This window comes from Chrysemys picta, chromosome 5, assembly GCF_011386835.1.
Source record: "Chrysemys picta bellii isolate R12L10 chromosome 5, ASM1138683v2, whole genome shotgun sequence".
Taxonomy (NCBI): Eukaryota; Metazoa; Chordata; order Testudines; family Emydidae; genus Chrysemys; species Chrysemys picta.
In genome coordinates this window covers 12,665,788-12,686,452 of record NC_088795.1, presented here as the reverse complement: position 1 = coordinate 12,686,452, position 20,665 = coordinate 12,665,788, and the positions used below count along the sequence as shown (strand labels likewise).

The 20,665-nt window shown below is 42.6% G+C and overlaps 1 protein-coding gene across 4 annotated transcripts in view; it reads right to left on the bottom strand.

Moving 5' to 3' along the window:
* The window catches only part of RASSF6 (Ras association domain family member 6), a 30,858-nt gene extending 11,952 nt beyond the window's left edge, over positions 1 to 18,906 (bottom strand). Inside the window, exons 1-5 of one of the 4 annotated variants that reach the window (XM_024108455.3) lie at positions 18,676 to 18,814; positions 18,020 to 18,132; positions 13,246 to 13,338; positions 2,819 to 2,897; positions 1,278 to 1,429 (exon numbers count right to left, since the gene is read on the bottom strand). In XM_024108455.3, the coding sequence (XP_023964223.1) occupies positions 1,278 to 1,429; positions 2,819 to 2,897; positions 13,246 to 13,319 (305 nt within the window). In that variant the 5' untranslated portion in view covers positions 13,320 to 13,338; positions 18,020 to 18,132; positions 18,676 to 18,814. Of the gene's footprint in view, positions 1 to 1,277; positions 1,430 to 2,818; positions 2,898 to 13,245; positions 13,339 to 13,860; positions 14,001 to 18,019; positions 18,133 to 18,675 lie in introns of those variants that run through there. The other 3 variants (XM_024108456.3, XM_008171813.4, XM_065595936.1) reach the window with 3 other exon arrangements.
* Between the last annotated feature and the right edge of the window lie 1,759 nt (positions 18,907 to 20,665).

Here is a 20,665-nt window from a genome sequence, read left to right as displayed (position 1 = left end):
GAGCCAGCACTGGCCACTGCAGAAGTCACGGAAAGCCACGGAATCTGTGACTTCCATGACTTCTCTGATAGACATGCAGCCTTACCCTTTTAAAGTACTACATGGAGCAAAGTAGGAGTATCTGGTGTTTTATCTAAAAATCGAACACAAAATCCTGTTCTGGATATAGGCTCATAGACTTTATGGCCAGAAGGGCCCATTGTGATCATCTAGTCTGACCTCCTGCACATCGCAGACCATAGAACCTCACCCACCCACTCCTGTAATAGACCCCTAACCTCTGGCTGAGTTACTGAAGTCCTCAAATCGTGATTTAAAGACTTCAAGTTACAGAGACTCCACTATTTGCACTAGGTTAAACCTGCAAGTGACCCATGCCCCATGCTACAGAGGAAGGCAAAAAACCCCAGGGTCTCTGCCAATCTGACCTGGGGGAAAATTCCTTTCTGACCCCAAAAATGGCAATCAGTTGCACCCTGAGCATGTGGGCAAGACCCACTAGCCAGACACCTGGGAAAGAATTCCCTGTAGTAACTCAGAACCCTCCCTCTTTAGTGCCCCATCTCCAGCTATTGGGAATATCTGCTGCTAGAAGTCACAGATGGGCCATATGGCATTGTAAGCAGTTCATCGGGAAAATTACCAAAATCAGGTTGCCCAGCTGTATTTGAGAATTATGCCCTGGAGGCAGGGACAGATGATCTCTGTGATTTCATCACCCTGAAACCTGTGGGACATTAGTGGGTTAAATTAATGCTGATTCAGTTGGCTTTTTCCCAAAGGGGCCTTTCAGGGGTTGGGGATGGAGGAGGATTCCCTACCAGCAGGGCTCCTGCTTAGGGTTCGGGAGGAAGCACACAGCTTTCACTTGTCTCAGGGGATCTGCTGGTGCGAGGGGAGGGAAGCGAATGTGCCATTCCCCGACCATAACTGCAGAATGCAATGGGAATTCAGTTCACACGTGCGGAGTTCCCTGTCTCAGGTATGCAAGTAGCCCATAAAGGAGATTGGGCCTTTTTTGTCATTGATTTTTGTAACTACTTTTAAATCTCACTTTAAAGCCTGGATTCATTACAAAAAAGTGTCTGCTTTCTGCATTGCAGAAGCTGTCACAGGGCCAAACAAGCTCAAATGAAACCTTACACGGGTTTCCACCATGCAAAAGCCAGGTAGAGCCTTTATAGAATCTGGTGTGCAAATGTCGTCTTTGTTTTATCTTCACAGTTGGACTGTGGAAACATCAGCCTGCATGAGGCTTACAGAAGTTAATAGATTACCTTTTACTAGGGAGCAAACCCACACGCTCTGGCGACCTCAGAGTCACAAAAGGGGGAATTTGCTTCTCATCTTGGATTTTTAACCAGATGGGACAACGTACTCCCCAAAAAATAGCCAGGATACCTTCGATAACTGGTTTGCTGCCTTCTGGCTGGAAAAAACAAACAAACAAACAAACAAAAAACACACAGAGTGCAGTGTTATGATGGGCCTAGGGAATCAGGTTCCATGTGAAGCTGCAGGATGAGTTGAGATAAGAGCCAAGTCCTGCTTGTCACATGGTTAGTCCCGGCATTTTAATGAAGGTATCAGCAAGGGGTAGCCTCTGGCTAGTACAAGCCCAGCACAGACCATTGGTACGTACTTGACTCACTAGCCCGCTCTGAAACGCCCGCTGCACTGTCTTCACTGCTACTCTTACCCACCCCAGCTGGATTCAAGTTAGCTCGGGTAGGAGAGCCCAGGCACAGACAATCCTGGCACTCTAGCTCACAGACTGAGGAACCAAGTCTGTGCTGGAGTGTCACCAAAAAGGGTCTGCTTAAGTCCTGGCCTGGATTTTGCAATCATGGAGTGGATTGCTGACTACACTGCAGGGCTACCCTGTAAATTAAGGGGAAAGGGCCCACTCCAATACCCACTGATGTCAGTGGAGGTCAGTGGGCCTTGCATCAGGCCAAAATCCTGTTGTCCTTGTGTAGCGTCCTTATTATGGCAAAACTCTTAATGCCTTAGTGGAGTTTTGAGTGAGTACAGATTGAGAAGCCCATGCTCCCCCTTTGCAGATTATTTTCCCAGGGTTATTTCCTTGAGGGCCCTATGTGTTCCCGTGAAGGCAGAAGCTCTTCACTGTGGAAGAGGATGAATGAGTCAGACCTCGAAACCAGGGGATCTTGGGGGACACACCAGAAACAAGACCCATTCACTCCGAGGTCCCTTGCCTTCACACCGGCCCCTGGCCCCATGACCCATGCCAGGCTTATGCTACCAAGATCTACCCTGGTTGCTGTTGTCCCCAGAGGTGCTTATTGGGGGTTTCCCTGGGTTGAGGAGGATGCTGAAAAAGTTACAGCAAACTTGAGCACCAATGACCATGCGATTTCCTCCCTTGAGTTGGGGGAGGTACAGAGTGTCCTGGGACAACGCTACCTCCCTCAGCTGATGATTCTGGATCCTTGTGGAGCTCTCCGAGTAGGACTCCCTGTGATGTAAAGGAGTGAGGTGGCAGGGAGATCACGCTGCTGAGTCAATAACTCCTCCCCTTTTCAGGACTCACCTCACCTAGATCTGAGGGTTTCAGCTCTCCACCACTCTTGAAGAATGGGACTGTAGAATTTGGCTGTCATGCTGGCTTTTTTATATTGTAAAGACTCATGTTATAACTGAAGAAGCACACTCCACCTTATACATTAATGTGCACTCCTTTGAAACCCCATGTTCCACAGCTCACCTGCAGTATGTACCAACAGCTCATTGATGCCCCCTCCTGCTGTTATCCTGCTGTGCTTTTCAAATAGTTCTGTTTGCTTCCATTTCTTACCTGATTATAGGAGAGTTGCAGATTCTCTTGGTCAGCATAAAAATAGTTATAAGTCTTCAGTAAAGAGTTAAGTTGATCCCTAGAAGAAGTGATCACAATGAGACTATTAAAAATCTCTCTAGTACCATAAAATCCAGATGTCAAGGTCAACATTTTCAAATACGGTTAGACTTCTAAATCCCTATTTAGATTTCAGGAGTACTCAGTTCCTACAATCGCACTGGCACCAGTGGTAATTGTGGGGCGATCGGCATCTCTGAAAAAATCAAGCCATGTATTCTGGTGCCTAATTATTAGTTTAGGCAGCCAATTTTAAAGCAGCCAAGTTTGAAATGTTGGCCCAAATACAGTAATTTAATGGGAATGGACACTTTACAATAACAAGTATACTGTACAATAACAAAACGTCTTCTTCAGTACAGTAACAGGACTGGGAACAACGGATTCCAAAACTTTTCTGCAGAACTCTGAGTTTGCTGCAATTAGAAGTGTTTGCTTGGTAACTGGAACATTAAAATTGGGGAATTTCCTAGCTCATGAAAAAATAAGACATTTTGAAGTCTGTCTAATCTAGAGCCTGGACTAGGCCCTAGTTAAAATATTGCTTATAAATCAATAGAAATAGTTTCTCAAACCATTTGCAGGGGAGATGGAAGTCGGGTGTTTAAGGATACATCTATATTTGAGCTGCGAGTTGTGATTCCCAGCTTGCGGAGACATACCTGGGCTAGCACTGCTCGAGCTAGTGCCTAAAAATAGCAGCGCATCTGTGGCAGCGCTGGTGGCCGGTCGGACCACCTGCCCCAAGTACAATCCTGCCTGGCCCCCAGGATATTATTTGGGCAGCTAGAGTGAGTCACCATCCATGCCACCACTGACACACTGCTGCTTTTAGGCACTAGCTCAAGCCGAGATAGTGCAGGTACATCTATGCAAGCTAGGAATCATACCTGCCAGCTCAAAATGTAGATGTACCCTTACCCTAAGTGTTCTTTGTGCCTTTAACAATCTTCCCCTTGAGCATTTTATGTGCTGGTGTTGCAGTAGTGACACACTATTTACAGTTGAGAGGACACTTCCATTCTGAAACTACCAGCTTTCTCCTGATTTCATAAATTCTGCCGTTTGCTGAAAATCATCCTCAAATTTTGACATTGACTTCAGTGGGGGCGGGATCTCATTCATGATATTCAAAAACAAAAAGGTCGAGAATGCAGTAGCTTGTGCTTTTACCATAGGCAAAGGGACTTGAACTCATGACTCTAAGTTAAAAACACATGTGGGGGCAGCCATCTCTGCTAGCTCCAATACTGAAGGAGCAGATATGCAGAGTTTAACATAAACTCGCACAGAACAGGGCTGCTATACACACACAGGCCACTGTACGATATGAGAGAATGAGAGAAGGGTATATTAATCAGTTACACATTACAGCTTTGTGGCAGTTTGTTAGTGATTACCACACATGCTGTTGGAGGCATATTTCCCTCTGGAATATTGGCCTGCATTTTTCTATCTATTTCTTTAAAAGGATTGTGTAACAGGGTGGTGGCCAGGAGGTCCTGAGCCAACCCTCTGTTAGCCCAGCTCCAGTTAAGAAGAATTAATTGGGGCTGAGTATGCCATGCCTAATTGATAGAAGGGAAGCACCTGTGGGCCTCATTAGCTACCAGGGGGCTATATAGGGCTGGCAGGAAGCCAGTGAAGGGAGAGGGAGAAGGGGGGGGGGGGGAGGAGTCAAGGGCTGTGCATCCCTGCTGGCTGGAGACGCTAGCAGTCCGCCACTCCCCAGGTTGGAGCGGTCTGTAAATAGAGGGTGGTGGGAGCTGACACTGTAAATAAAAGGCACTGGTGATTGCACCCAGAAGAGGTCTCAGGCTGATTTGTGGGTGCAGGGGCAACTGAAGGCCCCGTGACAGATAGTTTGATAGTCAAGATTTTAGTCTGACTCAGTACCAGCGCTAGAGAGTAATTTGCACTTTGTACTCAGATTATATTAATGAGTAGCAAAGCAAGCAGGAAAATTGTGCCTTAAATAAATACTCTGGTTCATTTAATTTACTTTGAAGAAATTCTCTTTGGCAAGAGGAATATTAATGGGGGTTTGGTAACTGTATGTTTATCCTGCCTTCATTTGATGGAGCTATTAAATAACTACACGAGCTCTCTCATTTTTCTTTTGCTTGCAGTTACAGAAAGATGTATCAACTCCACATTCGGGGGAGTGGGCAAGAGAATGAGAAGGAAGACAGCTGCCCTTCCAATATTTCCTGGACAAAGACAAACGTCAGACCTAAAATAGAATGCCAGTCAGTGATGAGCACAGAATTCCCTGCAATGAAATCTAGCAATGAAAATATGAGGGAAAACAGACTGAATGTCCCTGGTCCGGCTGCTTGAGGTTATTTATAGGTAGCTGGCATTGAAAAATGGCAGAGGAGGAAATAAGTGTTTAAATGCCATCGTGTCAGGGTTTAAACACACTCCCAACCTAGAAAAAAGGAAAATACTCCAGGCCAGAATGGGGAAGGTTCCAACAACATGTGCAGACCCTTTCTGGTGAATGTTCCTTTCTTCTTGAGTGCACATCTTACAAATTGTGTCTTATCCCAAGTATCGCAGGCACGCACGCCCTTTTGACATACCAGGCCCTTGAGATGGAGGGTGGGTGTAATGGTGATAGTTTTTACACAAGTTTACCATAATTTCTTTAAGACTAGAGCTGTGCAATAGGTTTGCTGTGAAAACTTAAACCCAGGGAAACTCACTAGGTCTCAGGCTATACTATAAACTTGAAATTCAAACCATCCATTGAATGATTCACTAAACATTGCTAGGAAATTGGAGGAGGATTTTCAGCAAATGGCAGAATTTATGAAATCGGGAGAAAGCTGGTCGTTTCAGCTGATGATTGCTTTTAGGTTCTGGGTTTGATCAAACCTGAAAGTGAAAGCAAAACCAGAGGTACAAACCCATGCAGATCACTGCCAGAGGGCCTAATCCGTTAAGCACAATAAATATTAATAAAAACCTATTTGTGAGCAAAGCAAACACACAGCATCTGCAAACTCACCCAAGTAAACAAATGGTATGTACCCATTTGTTGAAAACACACTGTACACATCTACTCTTAGAGTTATTTAATTAATCCCTTTGCCAATAATGATTTACAGAGGGAGTGGAAAGTTACAAGAATCTATTTATAGTAGTATCAGGAAAAAAAGTGACATTTAAATCAAGCACAGGATCATACAGAACAACAGATCATTGTGTAAATATTAGAACAACTTTGTCCCTACTTGACCAGGAGCCTAAAGAAGAATCACGTACAATATTTATATATTGTTAGGGCCTTGCAGTGTACAACCCTTTACGAGCAAGTAGAACGCTTGGTGTTGGCAATGGGAGTTAACTGTATGATCGAGAACACCATATGTTCCTAAATAAGTGAATAAGGAAGCCTGATGTGAAAGACTAAGGGCCTGATTTTGAACAGTGTCTCAAATCGGCTTCCCATTTTCCTCCAGCAACTATTACTTGGATGTCCCTCCAATGTGATTTGTGCCTGCAAATACCAGAAAGCACATACAAATGATCAACATATTGATGGATAGTAGAACCGATCAGAGGATCACAAGTTTGTTTTGGGGCAACTTTCAAGGTTTTGACATTTGTTTTTTGTTCTGCAGTGACATGAAAATAAAGCTTTTCCAACATTTTCATGAAAACAGGATTCTGTCAAAATGTCCGTTTTCAGATTGAAACCTGGGCTTTTCAGTTTAGGAAGGGCGGGGGGAGGGGAGGTTGTGTGTGTCCAAAACCTGAGCTTTTCAATTCAGGGGGTGGGGGAGAGAAAGAGAAAAACTCTTCCCGACCCCCTTTTAGACACTTGCCTGGGATGTGGGAGATCCAGATCCAAGCTCCTCCTCTGTCTCATTCACAGCAGATTCTCATCCCAGATCATTCTGAATCAGGCTTACCAGGGACTTGAACCTGGGCCTGCCATGTCCCAGACCAGAACCAAAACAGCAAATTTGACTTAGTTTCATTTACTCAAAAGTATTCCAAACAGCTCTAATGGACAGCCTACTGTGACATCATAATGGGCTTTGTTGTCTCTGGAAAGGGGTACTCTCCCAGGAACAGGATCAAAGCACTAGTCCATCAGCACATTAGGCACTGCAGCCTCATTCGGGGAAGCATAGATTTTGGCGGGAAGTAAGAGATAGATACGATGATTATTTTTCTCCCAGTCGTTCAGCTCAGATTGTGGACCCATTGTGCTGGGCTCGGTACAGACATGAAGTAAAAAGACAGTCCTCGCCCCAAAGAGCTTACAGCTGAAGACGAGAGGCAACAAAAGTCAATATAACTGAAAGCAAAGATGGTGGACAAAGAGGATGAGGGTGAGAGTGATGGGAACATATGGCAGGGTAGACTAGCTATGTACAAGATTTGCAGCCTTTTACTTTAAAGGGTATTAAAGAATAGATGGTGGGGTTCTGAAAGACAGGAGTACTTTCCCTTCTGTCTGTTCCTTCACACTGTCTTGCAGCAACTAAAGTAAGAGGCTTCTTTGAGGTTTCTGCCATATGTAACAATGTTCCTGTCTCTGTAGCCTACGCCGCTCTTCCGTTTGTTTTCAAACCCCATTTTAAATGGGCTTTTCTTCCTTGCCCTGTCTCAGTTTCTTCCTCTGTTAGTATTTAATTGTATTACCCATCTCTGCACATGCAAAGCATTAGGTAATACAGTTTCTCTGAAAGATACTAAACAGAATAGCATTGTACTGTACTTTCCTAAGAAGGATAGGACTGAAATGACTCCTGAAGCTAATCTCTTCTTTGGTGGTGCACCCTTTATTCAGTAGCAGATTGAAGTATTAGGGCCCACTAAAGTCGATAGGAATCTTTCCATTGACTTCAGTGGGCTCTGGATTAGGACCTTATTGTATGGATCAACACCCCTGTTGACCAAAGTGATCCCCCCAAAAATAATTTTTCCAACAGCTCCACCAACTGGAGAGCAGTTTTGGGGCCCTAGGGTTTCGGCTAATCCAAGCAACTGTTAGCTGCCATTCGTCCTTGCCTTTAATCATAGTAAGATTGGTGAAACCACTTCCCTGTATTTGAAGTGGATTTGCTTGTCATTTGTCCTTTGTGTCCAATCAGCCAGGAAAGAATAGTGAAGGAGTATCCGCTCGCAAGATGTTTGAGTCACCCCAGAACAAAATAAATAGAAAGCTTAAAATACAAAGAGACATGAAACCAACCATGACAGATATAGCATTTTCTTGCAATATCCCTGGGTGACCTTATCGAATTAAGTTTAAGTATAGTTAGGGTCCCTTGTATGAAATGAATGGTTTAGGTATTATTGTGGGCCAGGATTGTATGTAACCTCTCTCTAAGGGGGAAGATGGGATGTGAACCCTGGAAAGTGTTATGAATTTCAAGGGACTACACTGACCAACAGGCCACACAAGAATGCACTTTGGGACAAAACATTGTCAAGTGGTTTGCCTGAGGAATTTCTAGAGGGAGGGCAATACAGACCCCCAGCTTTTTGAAGCTATACCCTGAGGAAGAGACCATTGTCTGCTGATTAACTGTTCCCAGAGTCTGATGATCACAGGCCCAAACTGTATAAAGGAAAGACTTATCTATTCCTTGGGGTGGAGGGAGGAGGTACCAGTTCTGCGCTAGACTGTTGTGAAATTGTAATAACAGAAAAAAAAACTTCAGGTTTGAAGGACTGACTCCTACCAGAGCCCTTGCTGGAATTGGGGGTGATCTCTGGTAAGCTGCAGGTGCTTTTATTGTTTTTAAATGTCTTCTCTGCAATGCTTTCACCTTAATAATAAATGTGCTTGCTTAGAAAGGGGTAATTGGGGCTGCTGGCAATTACAGCTGCTCATAGCCTTCGGCAAGTTAGCAAAGCACAGACTCTGGCCTGTTTGCATAGTCTGGCTTGCAGGAGTTAAAGTGTAGGCAGGGTACTGTGCAGCCTGAAAACCTCCGATCAGGAGGGAGACACACACAGGTCTTTACACAAATGAGGTGAGGGCTGAGGAACCGGGAGCCTACAGTGGGTGCCTTTGAGAGCCACAGAGGGGGAATATAGGCAATGTTGCCCTGAGCTGGGACACAAACAAGCAAGCAAACAATTCCCTGTCATATGACTGAAGACAACTAGGGTCAAGAATGTCTTTGATCATGCAGGTGCAGGGCCTCAGAAATACTGGAGGGTAAAATTCAGCACTTTTTTCAGAAATATGTAGCATTTGAGCTCCTGCTGATCCTGAATGCAAGAATCTCCAAAAAGTCATGAATGAAATAAAAATCTTTTCATGCATTGAAAGCTTTTAATGATGGCATTTTAATCTGTGCATAATGCATCCACCTGGCAGTGGTGACTCAACTCCTGGGAGGTTGGTCGACGGGTTCCTTTCTGTGAAGGTGCCAGTTCCTTGCTGGAGAAGGGATGAAGAAAGAGTTTAACAGCTCTGGTCTAACGCTGAGAGCCATATATGACCCTTGATCCATGGATGCTGCAAGTCTTATAGACAGCAATGAGAACTTTAGCCATGGACTGAGAGCACTGCATGATCTTGTGGGGGTTACTTTTGCGATTGGCTCTATATCAGGTTAAAAGAGAGACTAATCCTGAAAAATCTTTACTCAACTTTTAGTCAGCGCTTGCTCAGGCAAAACGCCTGCTGACAGCTGTCTGTGGGAGTTGGCATAAACAAAAACTAACACCCTCAATATTTGCCCAGCCTCAGTGCAATAAACAGCGGGACTAAAACTGTGCAAACCATTTGGAAAGAAAATCCCATAGGGGAACTTTGGTAGCAGATCAGATTTACTTGTTCGCTGTGCTTTCTAGCAGACTGTGGGACCTTGGAAAATAGTTTAGAAGACCAAAATGGACCTGATTTAAGTGATGTTCGTTTTCTTTCCTTATTAAAATATATACAACTCACTAGATACTTGTATACACAGAGTGGTTAAGATTTTTCAAGTGGACTATAGGCACCAAATGAGTTACTCCTAGCAAGGGACATAAAAGGCAGTAGCAAAGGCTCTATAAATAGACTAGGAGCAAGAAAAAGATGAAGGAAAGCATAAATCCTTTCCTTGGAGGGGAAGAGGAGCTAATAATGGATAACATCAATAAGTGAGGTGTTTAATGCCTATTTTTCTTCAGTCTTCACTAAAAAGGTAAATTCTGACCAGATACTTAACATAATATTAACAACAAGGGGGAAGGAATGCAAGCCAAAATAGGGAAAGAACAGATTAAAGAATATTTAGATAAGTTGGACATATTCAAGTCAGTAGGACCTGAATAAATGCGCCCTAGGATACTTAAGGAACTAGCTGCAACAATCTCCGAATAGTTAGCATTATCTTTGAGAACTCATGGAGGATGTGTGAGGTCCCAGAGGACTGGAGAAGGGCAAACATAGTACCTATCTTTAAAAAGAGGAACAAAGAGGACCAAGAGAACTATAGGCCAGTCAGCCTTTCATACCTGGAAAGATACAGGAACGAATGATCAAATAATCAATTTGTAAGCACCTAGAGGATAAGATTACAAGCAAGAGCCAACCTGGATTTGTCAAGAACAAGTTATGCCAAACCAACTTAATTCACTTCTTTGACAAGGTTACTGGCCTAGTGGATAGGAGGGAAGCAATAGATGTGATGTATCTAGATTTGTACACAGTCCCGCATAACATTCTCATAAGCAACTAGGGAAATGTGGTCTAAATTAAATTACTGTAAGGTGGGTGTACAACTGGTTGAAAGATCTTACTCAAAGAGTAGTTATCAATTGCTGGCTGTCAAACTGATGTGGCTGGGGAGAGGGTGAGGTTATCTAGTGGGGTCCCATAGGTCTCTCTCCTGGGTCGGCTACTATTCAGTATTTTCATTAATGATTTGGATGATGGAGTGGAGATTATGCTGATCAAATTTGCAAAATGAGACCACCTGGAAGGGGTAAGAGGGCAGGATTAGAATTCAAACCAACCTTGGACAAATTGGAGAACTGGTCTGAAATCCAATAAAACCAAGTGTAAAGTAGGACACTTAGAAAGGAAAAATCAAATGCACAACTATAAAATGGGGGAATGACTGGCTAGAGGTAGTATTACTGAAAAGGATCCGTTGATTATAGTGGATCACATTTTAAATATGAGCTAATAATGTGATGCACTTGCAAACAAGGCTAGTATTAAGGCACGTGTCATATGTAAAATGCAGGATGCAATTGTCCTACTTTACTCGGCGTCGGTAAGGACTCAGCTGGAGTGCTGTCTCCAGTTCTGGGCACCAGATTTGAGGAAAGATGTGGACAAATTGGGGAGATTCCAGAGGAGAGCAACAAAAATTACAAAATGTTTAGAAAACCTGACCTATGAGGAAAGGTTAAAGAAAACGGAGCATATTTAGTCTTGAGAAAAAAAGACTGAGGGGAGACCTGATAATCTTCAAATATGTTAAGGGCTGTTACAAAGAGGACGGTGATCAATTGTTTTCCATGTCCACTGAAGATAGGACAAGAATGGGCTTACTGGGCAGCAAGGGAGATTCAGGTTAGATATTAGGAGAAACTTTCTAACTTTAAGGGTAGTTATGCACTGGAATAGGCTTCCAAGGGAGGCTGTCAAATCCCTATCACTGGCGACTTTTAATAGTAGGTTAGACAAACAACTTTCGGGGTGGACTAGGTTTACTTGGTCCTGCCTCAGTGCAGGGGGTTGGACTACATGACCTCTCAAGGTCCCTTCCAGCATGATTCTGTTATGCCTGTGTTTTCTGTGGGCACCTTTAATGGGCTCTTTATCAAGAGACGAGAACGTGCTGTGCATGCCAGCCAGCTCATTTCACACACCCTTTTGTTCTCTCTCTTGATCCAACCCTTGGGCAAATTGAAGACAATGGGCTTGTGTTGTGGAGCACCGTGCAGGACAGTACTGAAAGAGGCACGTGTAATAACAGCAGATCCAAGATTACGGCAATGGAAAGATACAATATGAAAGTTAGATCTGAAGTGGTTTTAGTCAGCAAACACTATTCTAATGCCTCATTCATTTCCCTCAAAGCAGAGACACTTGCATGGTAATAGAAAGATTGAAAAGCCTCTGCTTTGATCCAGGTCTCTCAGCCAGTTAATTAGGCACACGTGTATTTACAAGAAGCAAAAGGCTTCGGCTGGCTTAGTGCCTTATCTGGAGCGCATGTGTTTGTGTGCTGTGCTCACAAAATTTAAATTGCTTAATTACTGGTGAGACCTACAGCACGGTGTCCTAAAGCAGAATTATCATAAGGGGATTGATGACTAAGCAGGGCGCACATAGGCAGGTAATAATTATGTGCCGTGGGCAAGGTTCTGATGTCCCTGTTTACGAGTAGTTCCCTTGAGTAACGCTATTGAAATCAACAGGCCCACACAGAGCAAGGTGCTACTGAACCGGAGTAAGGGGATTTGAGTCTGGGCTGATATTTGAAAGTATAAACACTAAGGGACAGTGTGTGATGGGCCTGTGCAGAGGGAGTGGGGGAAAGGACAGTCACAGCCCCGGAACGTGCTTAGGGACTGCTCCCCCTGGGGGTCCCCTGGGATGTGCATCATCCAAAAGGGGCTCAAAGCAAGGCAGGGAAGAGGTGGGGCAATGGACCCCATTTCTGTCACACTGGCCCACATATGAAGCCAGGTACTACCTGGGGAGGAGGCTCTATGTTCTAAAGGACGGTGCAATCTCTGCAGTTGCCTTGTGCATCAGAAAGCTCAGGGTTTAGTATAATATCAGGAAAACTTCCTGACAGCAAGATCAACCCTATGACTGTGGAGCAGTCTGCCAAGGGAAACAATGTCAGCTCCATTCCTGGAGACTTTTCAGACTTGACTGAACAAACATGTACATTTGTAGGAAGATGGAGCAGATGACCTGATAGGCCTCTGTGCATCTCTCATGTAGATGATCCCATATGCAAATATATGTAGACAATTTGGAAAAAGATGTCTGGTCCAATTTTTCAAAAGAGCAAGGGTTAGGCCGCAAAACCCATATTTAGTCCCCTAAACTGGACTTCAGAGGTGCTGAGCATCTACTTCTCAAACCTTGAAATTGAATTTATGCACCCATGTTAGAAAATGTTGGCCTCTATGTCTGCGTACAAAAGTCAATCAAAAAGATGAAAAGCCCAGTTCTGTAAGACCAGTGTGTGTGAGTGCCTGTTGACTTCCGTGGGAGTTGTGTATGCAGAGAGCTAGTAGGATCAGGCTCTCATCATCTGTATTATTATTATTATTATTATTATTATAGACTCAACACTTCTCCTTTACAGCATCTAATCTTAATGAATAAGTGGAACAGATCATTACCAAAACATTCAATATTCTTACAGAAAAGTTACCTGGTAATGTACTTGTCCTCACTGATGGAAATAGCAGATGGTAGATGTTGCGATTTCATAGTCACTTTCTTCATTTATTCGGATTAGATGGAACTACATAAAAGGAACAAAAATATTCAGCATTGTTCATTACATCTCTCTATTTGCAATGTAGTTTCACTTAATGTGCTACACTTGGAAAATGTATTGGTTTTTATATACTTGGTTTTTCCTAAAGTTTATGACTTGACATTAAAATGATGTCATTTTTCCTTGATGGAACACAATATATTCTGTGCTAGCACTATAAAGGAGGCCATTCCCACTATATGTAGGACTATTACTATACATAGTCCATACAGGTTTCAGAGTAACAGCCGTGTTAGTCTGTATCCGCAAAAAGAAGAACAGGAGTACTTGTGGCACCTTAGAGACTAACAAATTTATTAGAGCATAAGCTTTCGTGGACTACAGCCCACTTCTTCGGATGCATATCCTATAATATAAAGGAACTATATGTACTATGTATAGTAATACTCCCAAATACTACAGCTTACAATGGTGTTACTAATTCAAACGATTTGCAGCAACTACTCTAAAATACTTTAGTATTATTTTACGAGAGAGGCTCAATACCGGGATGAGCCTAGAATCCTTGGCACAGCATAGATTAGCTCATGGACAACTGATGCAAAGTTGCCTCAGGTCACGAAGTGAAAGTGTCCTAGCAAGTAAAGCTGAACCAGGTTCCTGTGGAATTGGATGGGAAATGTAGAAATTCCAGTTGTTCCAGTGGAGTCCTGTGGCATACAAAGTCAAAAAGCAGAGGTATTAAAAAGAAACCAAGGATACCAATTGCAACATTATCAATTGCTTTCCTTATAGCTGTCTCGGCACTGCATAAACTAGACCAATGAGATTCCAAAAGTGAATTCCTGGGAAGTACGATTATGGAATTTTGGCTGCTCTCAATTCATTCCATGGTATTAGAAATAAAAGGCAGGCTGAGTGTATCATTTGTCAGTGTTGTGGTGCATGGACAAGAAGAGATAATAAAGTTAAGAATGTAAATCTCTCAAATCTCTAAGGGCTAAATTCAAAGATCCTTACTCAGCTTTTACTCAGTCTGTATTCAGGCAAATGTCAATTGAAGCCAATTGGTGTGCATTTGTTTGAGGAATGAGTAAAAACTGAATGTCTAATGCTGCTCTCATTTATACCAGTGTGAACCTGGACCAATTCCATTAAGATGTGTGGAGTTATTCTGCATTTACAGAGCGGATTCTGACCATGAGTAAGGACCTAAAGGATCTTTGTTGGCCTGATCCAATTCCCATCAAAGCCAACCAGAGACTTTTCATTCACTTCAATGACTGTTAGATCAGCCCTTGTACGAGCTGGATGACTGAAAATGGAGATCCCTACGTACAACTTTCATTATATTGTGTTCTCTTCCTCAGTGTATTTGATAGGAACCATTTAATGTATTCTGAAGTAATTTACTTTGATTTAATCTGATTTACTAACTAACACTGCTAGCTGGATACTAGTTTATACCAAACTGAACCTGTGCGTCAGTCCAAATGCCTACCCCATTATTCACTGATAGCAGTTAAGAAAAAATAAAGCGTCAACCATGCATAAATAACCCTTTTTCATACTTTGAGAAAATTTTATTTTTATGGTTGAATTGGTCTCTGGCTGGCCAGCAATACACAATTAGGTTTGTCCCTTATATCAAACAGAATGTAGCTGACCAATAAGAGCCCAGCGACAAATTGCCTTTTTAACACCCAGCACTGCAGATAAAATGATTAAATCTAGATTATTTGCTCTAGAGTTGCTTTGTGGATTACAGAGTTAACAGATTGTTATATTTTAGCAGTCAGGTTATTTATTCAGTTAAGAAGTGGATCCCAAGAGCTACAGATGGCTTCCTACATAGTGAAGAGCATCTTTTGTATGGGGAAAGTTTTTTTTACTGATGGCCTAATCATCCACTGCACACAGCAGAAGCCCTCCTTTGAAGACATTTGCCACGGATATGCCCAGGGGGACTCATAAGAGAGCTGAATTTTGTCTCAATTTTGATATGTTGATAAAACTTTCCATTCAAATTTCAAATTTTGATGAAGGCCAAAGACAACCAACCAACCAGTGACATTTTCACAAATTTCCCCCACATGGATGAAACAGTGAAAATTTCAAGGGGAGGGGGGAAGGTGTGGTGAGACAATTTTACAAAATTTTCATTACTTTTATCCCTCTGATCTTGCCAGTGCTGCTTAAACACCTATTTCAGAAGAGCATTATAAGTCAATCTGTTGTGCTATAGCTACATGGCGAAATAAACCTGGCGGCCCTTGTACCCCTTTTGATACATACATTTACACTCAGACCTGGAACCCGCAAGACTTCAAGTCTCAAACCCACACAGTTCATACCGGTTCCTGTTCTCTTCTCTGCCTCCAACAGGACAGGACAGTTGGGTTGTTGACTGGTTTCCATAGCAACTCAGTTGCCCAGGTCCTCATCTCTAGGCTCTGCACATTCCTAAGGCAGGTCTGGCCTGGATCTATCTAGGCCAGACCCAGCTTTCATCTGGCTCAGCGCTCTCAGGACCCAGTGCTGTCACATATTAGGCAGCCAGAACCGGCCCACCTCATCACACAGCCTCTCTTGTTGCCTTACTCCAGGGAGGGCTCCAGCCTCTCCCAGTTCAGTTAGGGTGACTGATCTAGGAAACACCCTACCCTTTTCCCCACATGTAGCCCAGCTCAGCTGAAACAAAAATAACATTCTTGTGACCAATGTTACTCAAACCCAACACTACAGCCTCCAAACACAGCAGCTTCTTGAGTGACTTGCATATGGATGTTAGCTAACCGTTTTTTCAGTTCCTTCTTTATGCCTATAGGTGGAACACAATATCGTCTTATGCAGTTTACTCTTAGATTGCACTGAAACCAATGAGAGTTGAGGGCATTCAGCACCTCACAAAAACATATGCATTATGCAGTTGCACAAATGACGACAGTATTTACCCTTGCATAAGCCTTAGTACTGCATAATTCTACAAAAGCAGCCATTGTCCTGCCATATTCCAGCACCTTGGTTTGTCTGCTTTCCATACCACCCCCCTTCTCCATGTTTGTCTCCTTCCCACAAGGAGAACAACGGGAGTTTCCTGCACCATTCGCATAATACTGCCCTTAAGAGGATTGAGTGGGAAGCAGTGAGATGAGACTGTTCGCTACAGGAAGGACAATACTAAGTTGCCAGCTCTTGTTACATTACCTAATATTACCAGACTCAGGCCTGGTCTACACCGGGGTGAGGGGGGGAGGGGGAAAATCGGTCTAAGTTACGCAACTTCAGCTACATGAATAACATAGCTGAAGTCGATGTACTTAGATCGACTTACCGAGGTGTCTTCACTGTGGTGAGACGACTGCTGCCGCTCCCCCGTCGACTCCGCCTGCGCCTCTCGTGGCGGTGGAGTACAGGAGTCGACGGGAGAGCGCTCAGGGGTTGATTTATCGCGTCTAGACTAGAGGCAATAAATCGACCCCCGCTGGATCAATCGCTGCCCGCCGATCCGGCGGGTAGTGTAGACATACCCTCAGACTATTATCTTTTTACAGCTTCTCTTGCTATCTAGCTGTACCTTAATCTCCTGACATATAAAAAGGTTGTAACGAAGAAGAATGGGTTAAATACTGGGCTTGAGTCTCTTCTCTCAAACCAATTATACTTTGGTATATTTCCACTGACTTACATGCCGTTACTCCCAATTTATACCAGTGTAGGTCAGAGTAGAATCAGATACTCTTCCCTACACTAACTGGAGACTTTTTTGGGGGGGGGGGGAGGGCGAGAAGAAGGCGGCAAAAAAAATGCAAATTCAAGTCAACTGAAATATATCAAATTCATGTCGAAGTTACAAATTGTTTGCCAAAACAATTCCAACAAAAATCAAAATGTTTCACTGACATTTTTAAATGAAAAAATGTTTTAATTTTTCAACTCAGAATGACTTTCAATATTTCCTTCAACTTTATTAAAAACAGAAAACCCAAGAAATTTCAAAAGTGAAGTGAAACTTTCATTTTCAAATGTTTTCTTTCAAACCAAACTGAATTTGATCTTCTGATTCACCAAAAATCTCAAAAAAAAAAAAAAAAAAAAAAAACCACAGGTCAACCAAAATTATTCCCCCCCACACACAAGTTTTTGGAACTGTCACCAAACCAAGATATCCTTAATTCACACAGCTTTACTGTTTGCCTCAGATTCTAGTGCAGTTTAGCTATCTATTTTAGAAGGACCATTCAACAAAATATATACCTCATAGGATGCAGGGCTTTACATTATAAATACATGGGTGTAGGCGTGACCTTAAATCCTTTCTTTCTTAGGTTCCGTGAGGTCTGGTAATTTGATTATTTCTTGTTTGTTTGTATCCTGGTATTGGTTTTTGTTGATTTGGTTTTATTTAATTTTTGTGGATGTAAACGTGTTATGTAAAAAGCAATCCACTTTTCATCAGCATAAAATGGATTTTATCTGCTTTTCTACTGTTCTGTGATGCTGTAAGTTCGGTGTAGCAGCCTGAGCACCCAACATAGATTTTGTTTTAAAGGACCTTATTTCTTCCCAGTACTTCAATAGCTCTCATGGAAAATATAATTTATTCATATAATAAGTTAATTTTGCATAAGTTTGGACAACCAGAAAGATGATAAAAAAACCCAACATAAAACTGTTTCAATGCATAACACAGGGCCAGACTCACCAGTATGATAAACACAGCTTCACTGGCTGAATAAGTCAGATTTTACAGCTAGCTTGGATCACTGCAGCAGTGCAAAGCACCTCGAGTTTACTGATGAATGTGGCCCTGTAGCTCTAACGTTAGACACAAAGGGAGAGAACCATAAGCATGCCTTGTCCTATTTGCCTCGGTAAACATTATACAAGGGGCTTTAATAAAAGGCTTACGTGAGCTAGTCTGTTCTAATAATGGATGACTGATATTTATGAAGAGGAAGCATTTTTTTATGGATTCCTGCTACCTGAAAGTCCTGCTACCCGGTAAAAGTAAGGTCAAAGTGACCTTTGAAAATATAGTTGTAATAGAATTAATGAAGAATAGCAGAGTGACCTCACCAGAGACTTATGGCTTCTGTTTAGCTACAAGACAGGTACAAAACACTTTCCTCTACCTATCTTACCCCCATCCTGAATTGCAGGGACTACCTTTAAGTATGAGAGTCATCTTATAAGAGATCATTTCTGAAGGGGAGCACGAACATGTCTCCTTTGCTCTAGTACACGAACTAGCTGAAAGGAATTTGACATGAGGTCTCCACAATGCCGCCATACCGATCACTTACTGACACTGCACATTAAACAGAAAGCAGAGGTGCAGCTCCAGCTAAATTCACTTACCTGTACGTGCGATCAAAACCAGCTGAAAAGTAACAGAGGCGTTTCACATGCCTTTTTATTGAGCCCCTGACAACACATGACAGCACTGCACTCTACCTGACAGATGCCTCCAATAGTTTTATGCAAGAGTCCAGGGAGCTGTTAATTGTTACTTTGCTCAACAAGCAGGGAAGTGTTGGAAACATGAGACACTCCCTGTACCTTGGTGCCTGTTGGGAGTGTTTACTTTCCTTTCTCCCAGCAGCTGATAGGAGCACTCCCTACTCAGGGTTACACACCTAAGGGAAGTGGGTTGACTATTCTTGTTAACACTTTAATAGCTGATTTTATAGTGGAAGGCAGACTGTTGATGCAAAATAGCTATTTACTGGCCAGATGCAGCCTAAAAACATTCACCACCTGTTTGCTGAAAGTAATTCTTTTCCATACTTGTTTACTGGTCCCTAGACTCCGGTGTACTCTCAGTCTTTGTAAGGGTTCAGTACAACAGCTGATGTATGCAATTAGCTGCTAAGTAAATTATCAGAGTGCAATATATGCCCCCTAATGGGGACAGATCTTGATCAATGAGACCTACATACATAAGGATGTTGTGCAGTTAGAGTAGGATATTATGCAGTTAAGCAATATTTATTTAAGACTCATTGGTCAAGATCTGTCCCAATTAGGCGGCATATGTCACTGTTAATTGCATACCAGCTAATTGCCTAATTCAACTATTTGCATAAGTTGCAGTTGAAATGCTGCTCTATACTGTACAGACACCACGTCACAAGATTTTGGAAATTCATTTCTCTTAGATGGCTGCTAGTAGATAGGTAAGATGGAGGAAAGTCATTGGGGGCACATAAAGAGAAGTTGTGATGAAAAAGAAGAAGGTGTAAAATATTGGGCCTGAATTTCTTCCCATAAACCAATTTTACTTCTTGTACCGTCAGAGACTTTCATCAAGTTACTCCCACTTTAAACCCGTGTAGATAAGAGGAGAATCAGATACTCACCACTAAATATAAACAGTATTATTGCTTATCCTCTAAATATTTAACTTCGGGTCACTCAATTTTCACGTACATCTCTGCACACTGGGTGATCTGCTGGCTGCACAGAATAGTGTATTTGGGTTCGGAAACTATGCTTATGTGATAGATTGATTCTATAGCTTGTGCTAGCGGTAATTGTTTCACATTAGCACCCCATGCACTGAATTTGCAAAATGCACAGATAACATGTATTACATAGATGTGTATTTTGCAATTGCAGAGGCATGTATAATATTGAGATGTCTTGAAAGAGGGTCTGTAATGGCTAGATAAGCATATTAGCTTTCATCCTGTTCATAGGTACATGATGACAGTGTGCATGGTGTTGAACTATTACTCCAGTTTTCTTGCTGGGTACTGGGAGCAGAGCATATCATTAAGTTTACAGTACAAGCATCTCATCTTAAGGCTAGTGATGGATCTGAGGCACAAAATCATAGAATCATAGAACTGGAAGGGACCTCGAGAGGTTATCTAGTCCAGTCCCATGCACTCAAGGCAGGACTAAGTATTATCTAGACCATCCCTGACAGGTGTTTGTCCAACCTGCTCTTAAAAATCCCCAATGATGGAGATTCCACAACCTCCCTAGGCAATTTATTCCAGTGCTTAACCACCCTGACAGTTAGGAAGTTTTTCCTAATGTCCAACCTAAACTGCCCTTGCTGCAATTTAAGCCCATTGCTTCTTGTCCTATCCTCAGAGGTTAAGAACAATTTTTCTCCCTCCTCCTTGTAACAACCTTTTATGTACTTGAAAACCGTTATCATGTCCCCTCTCAATCTTCTCTTCTCCAGACTAAACAAACCCAATTTTTTCAATCTTCCCTCATAGGTCATGTTTTCTAGACCTTTAATCATTTTTGTTGTTCTTCTCTGGACTTTCTCCAATATGTCCACATTTTTCCTGAAATGTGGTGCCCAGAACTCGACACAGTACTCCAGTTCAGG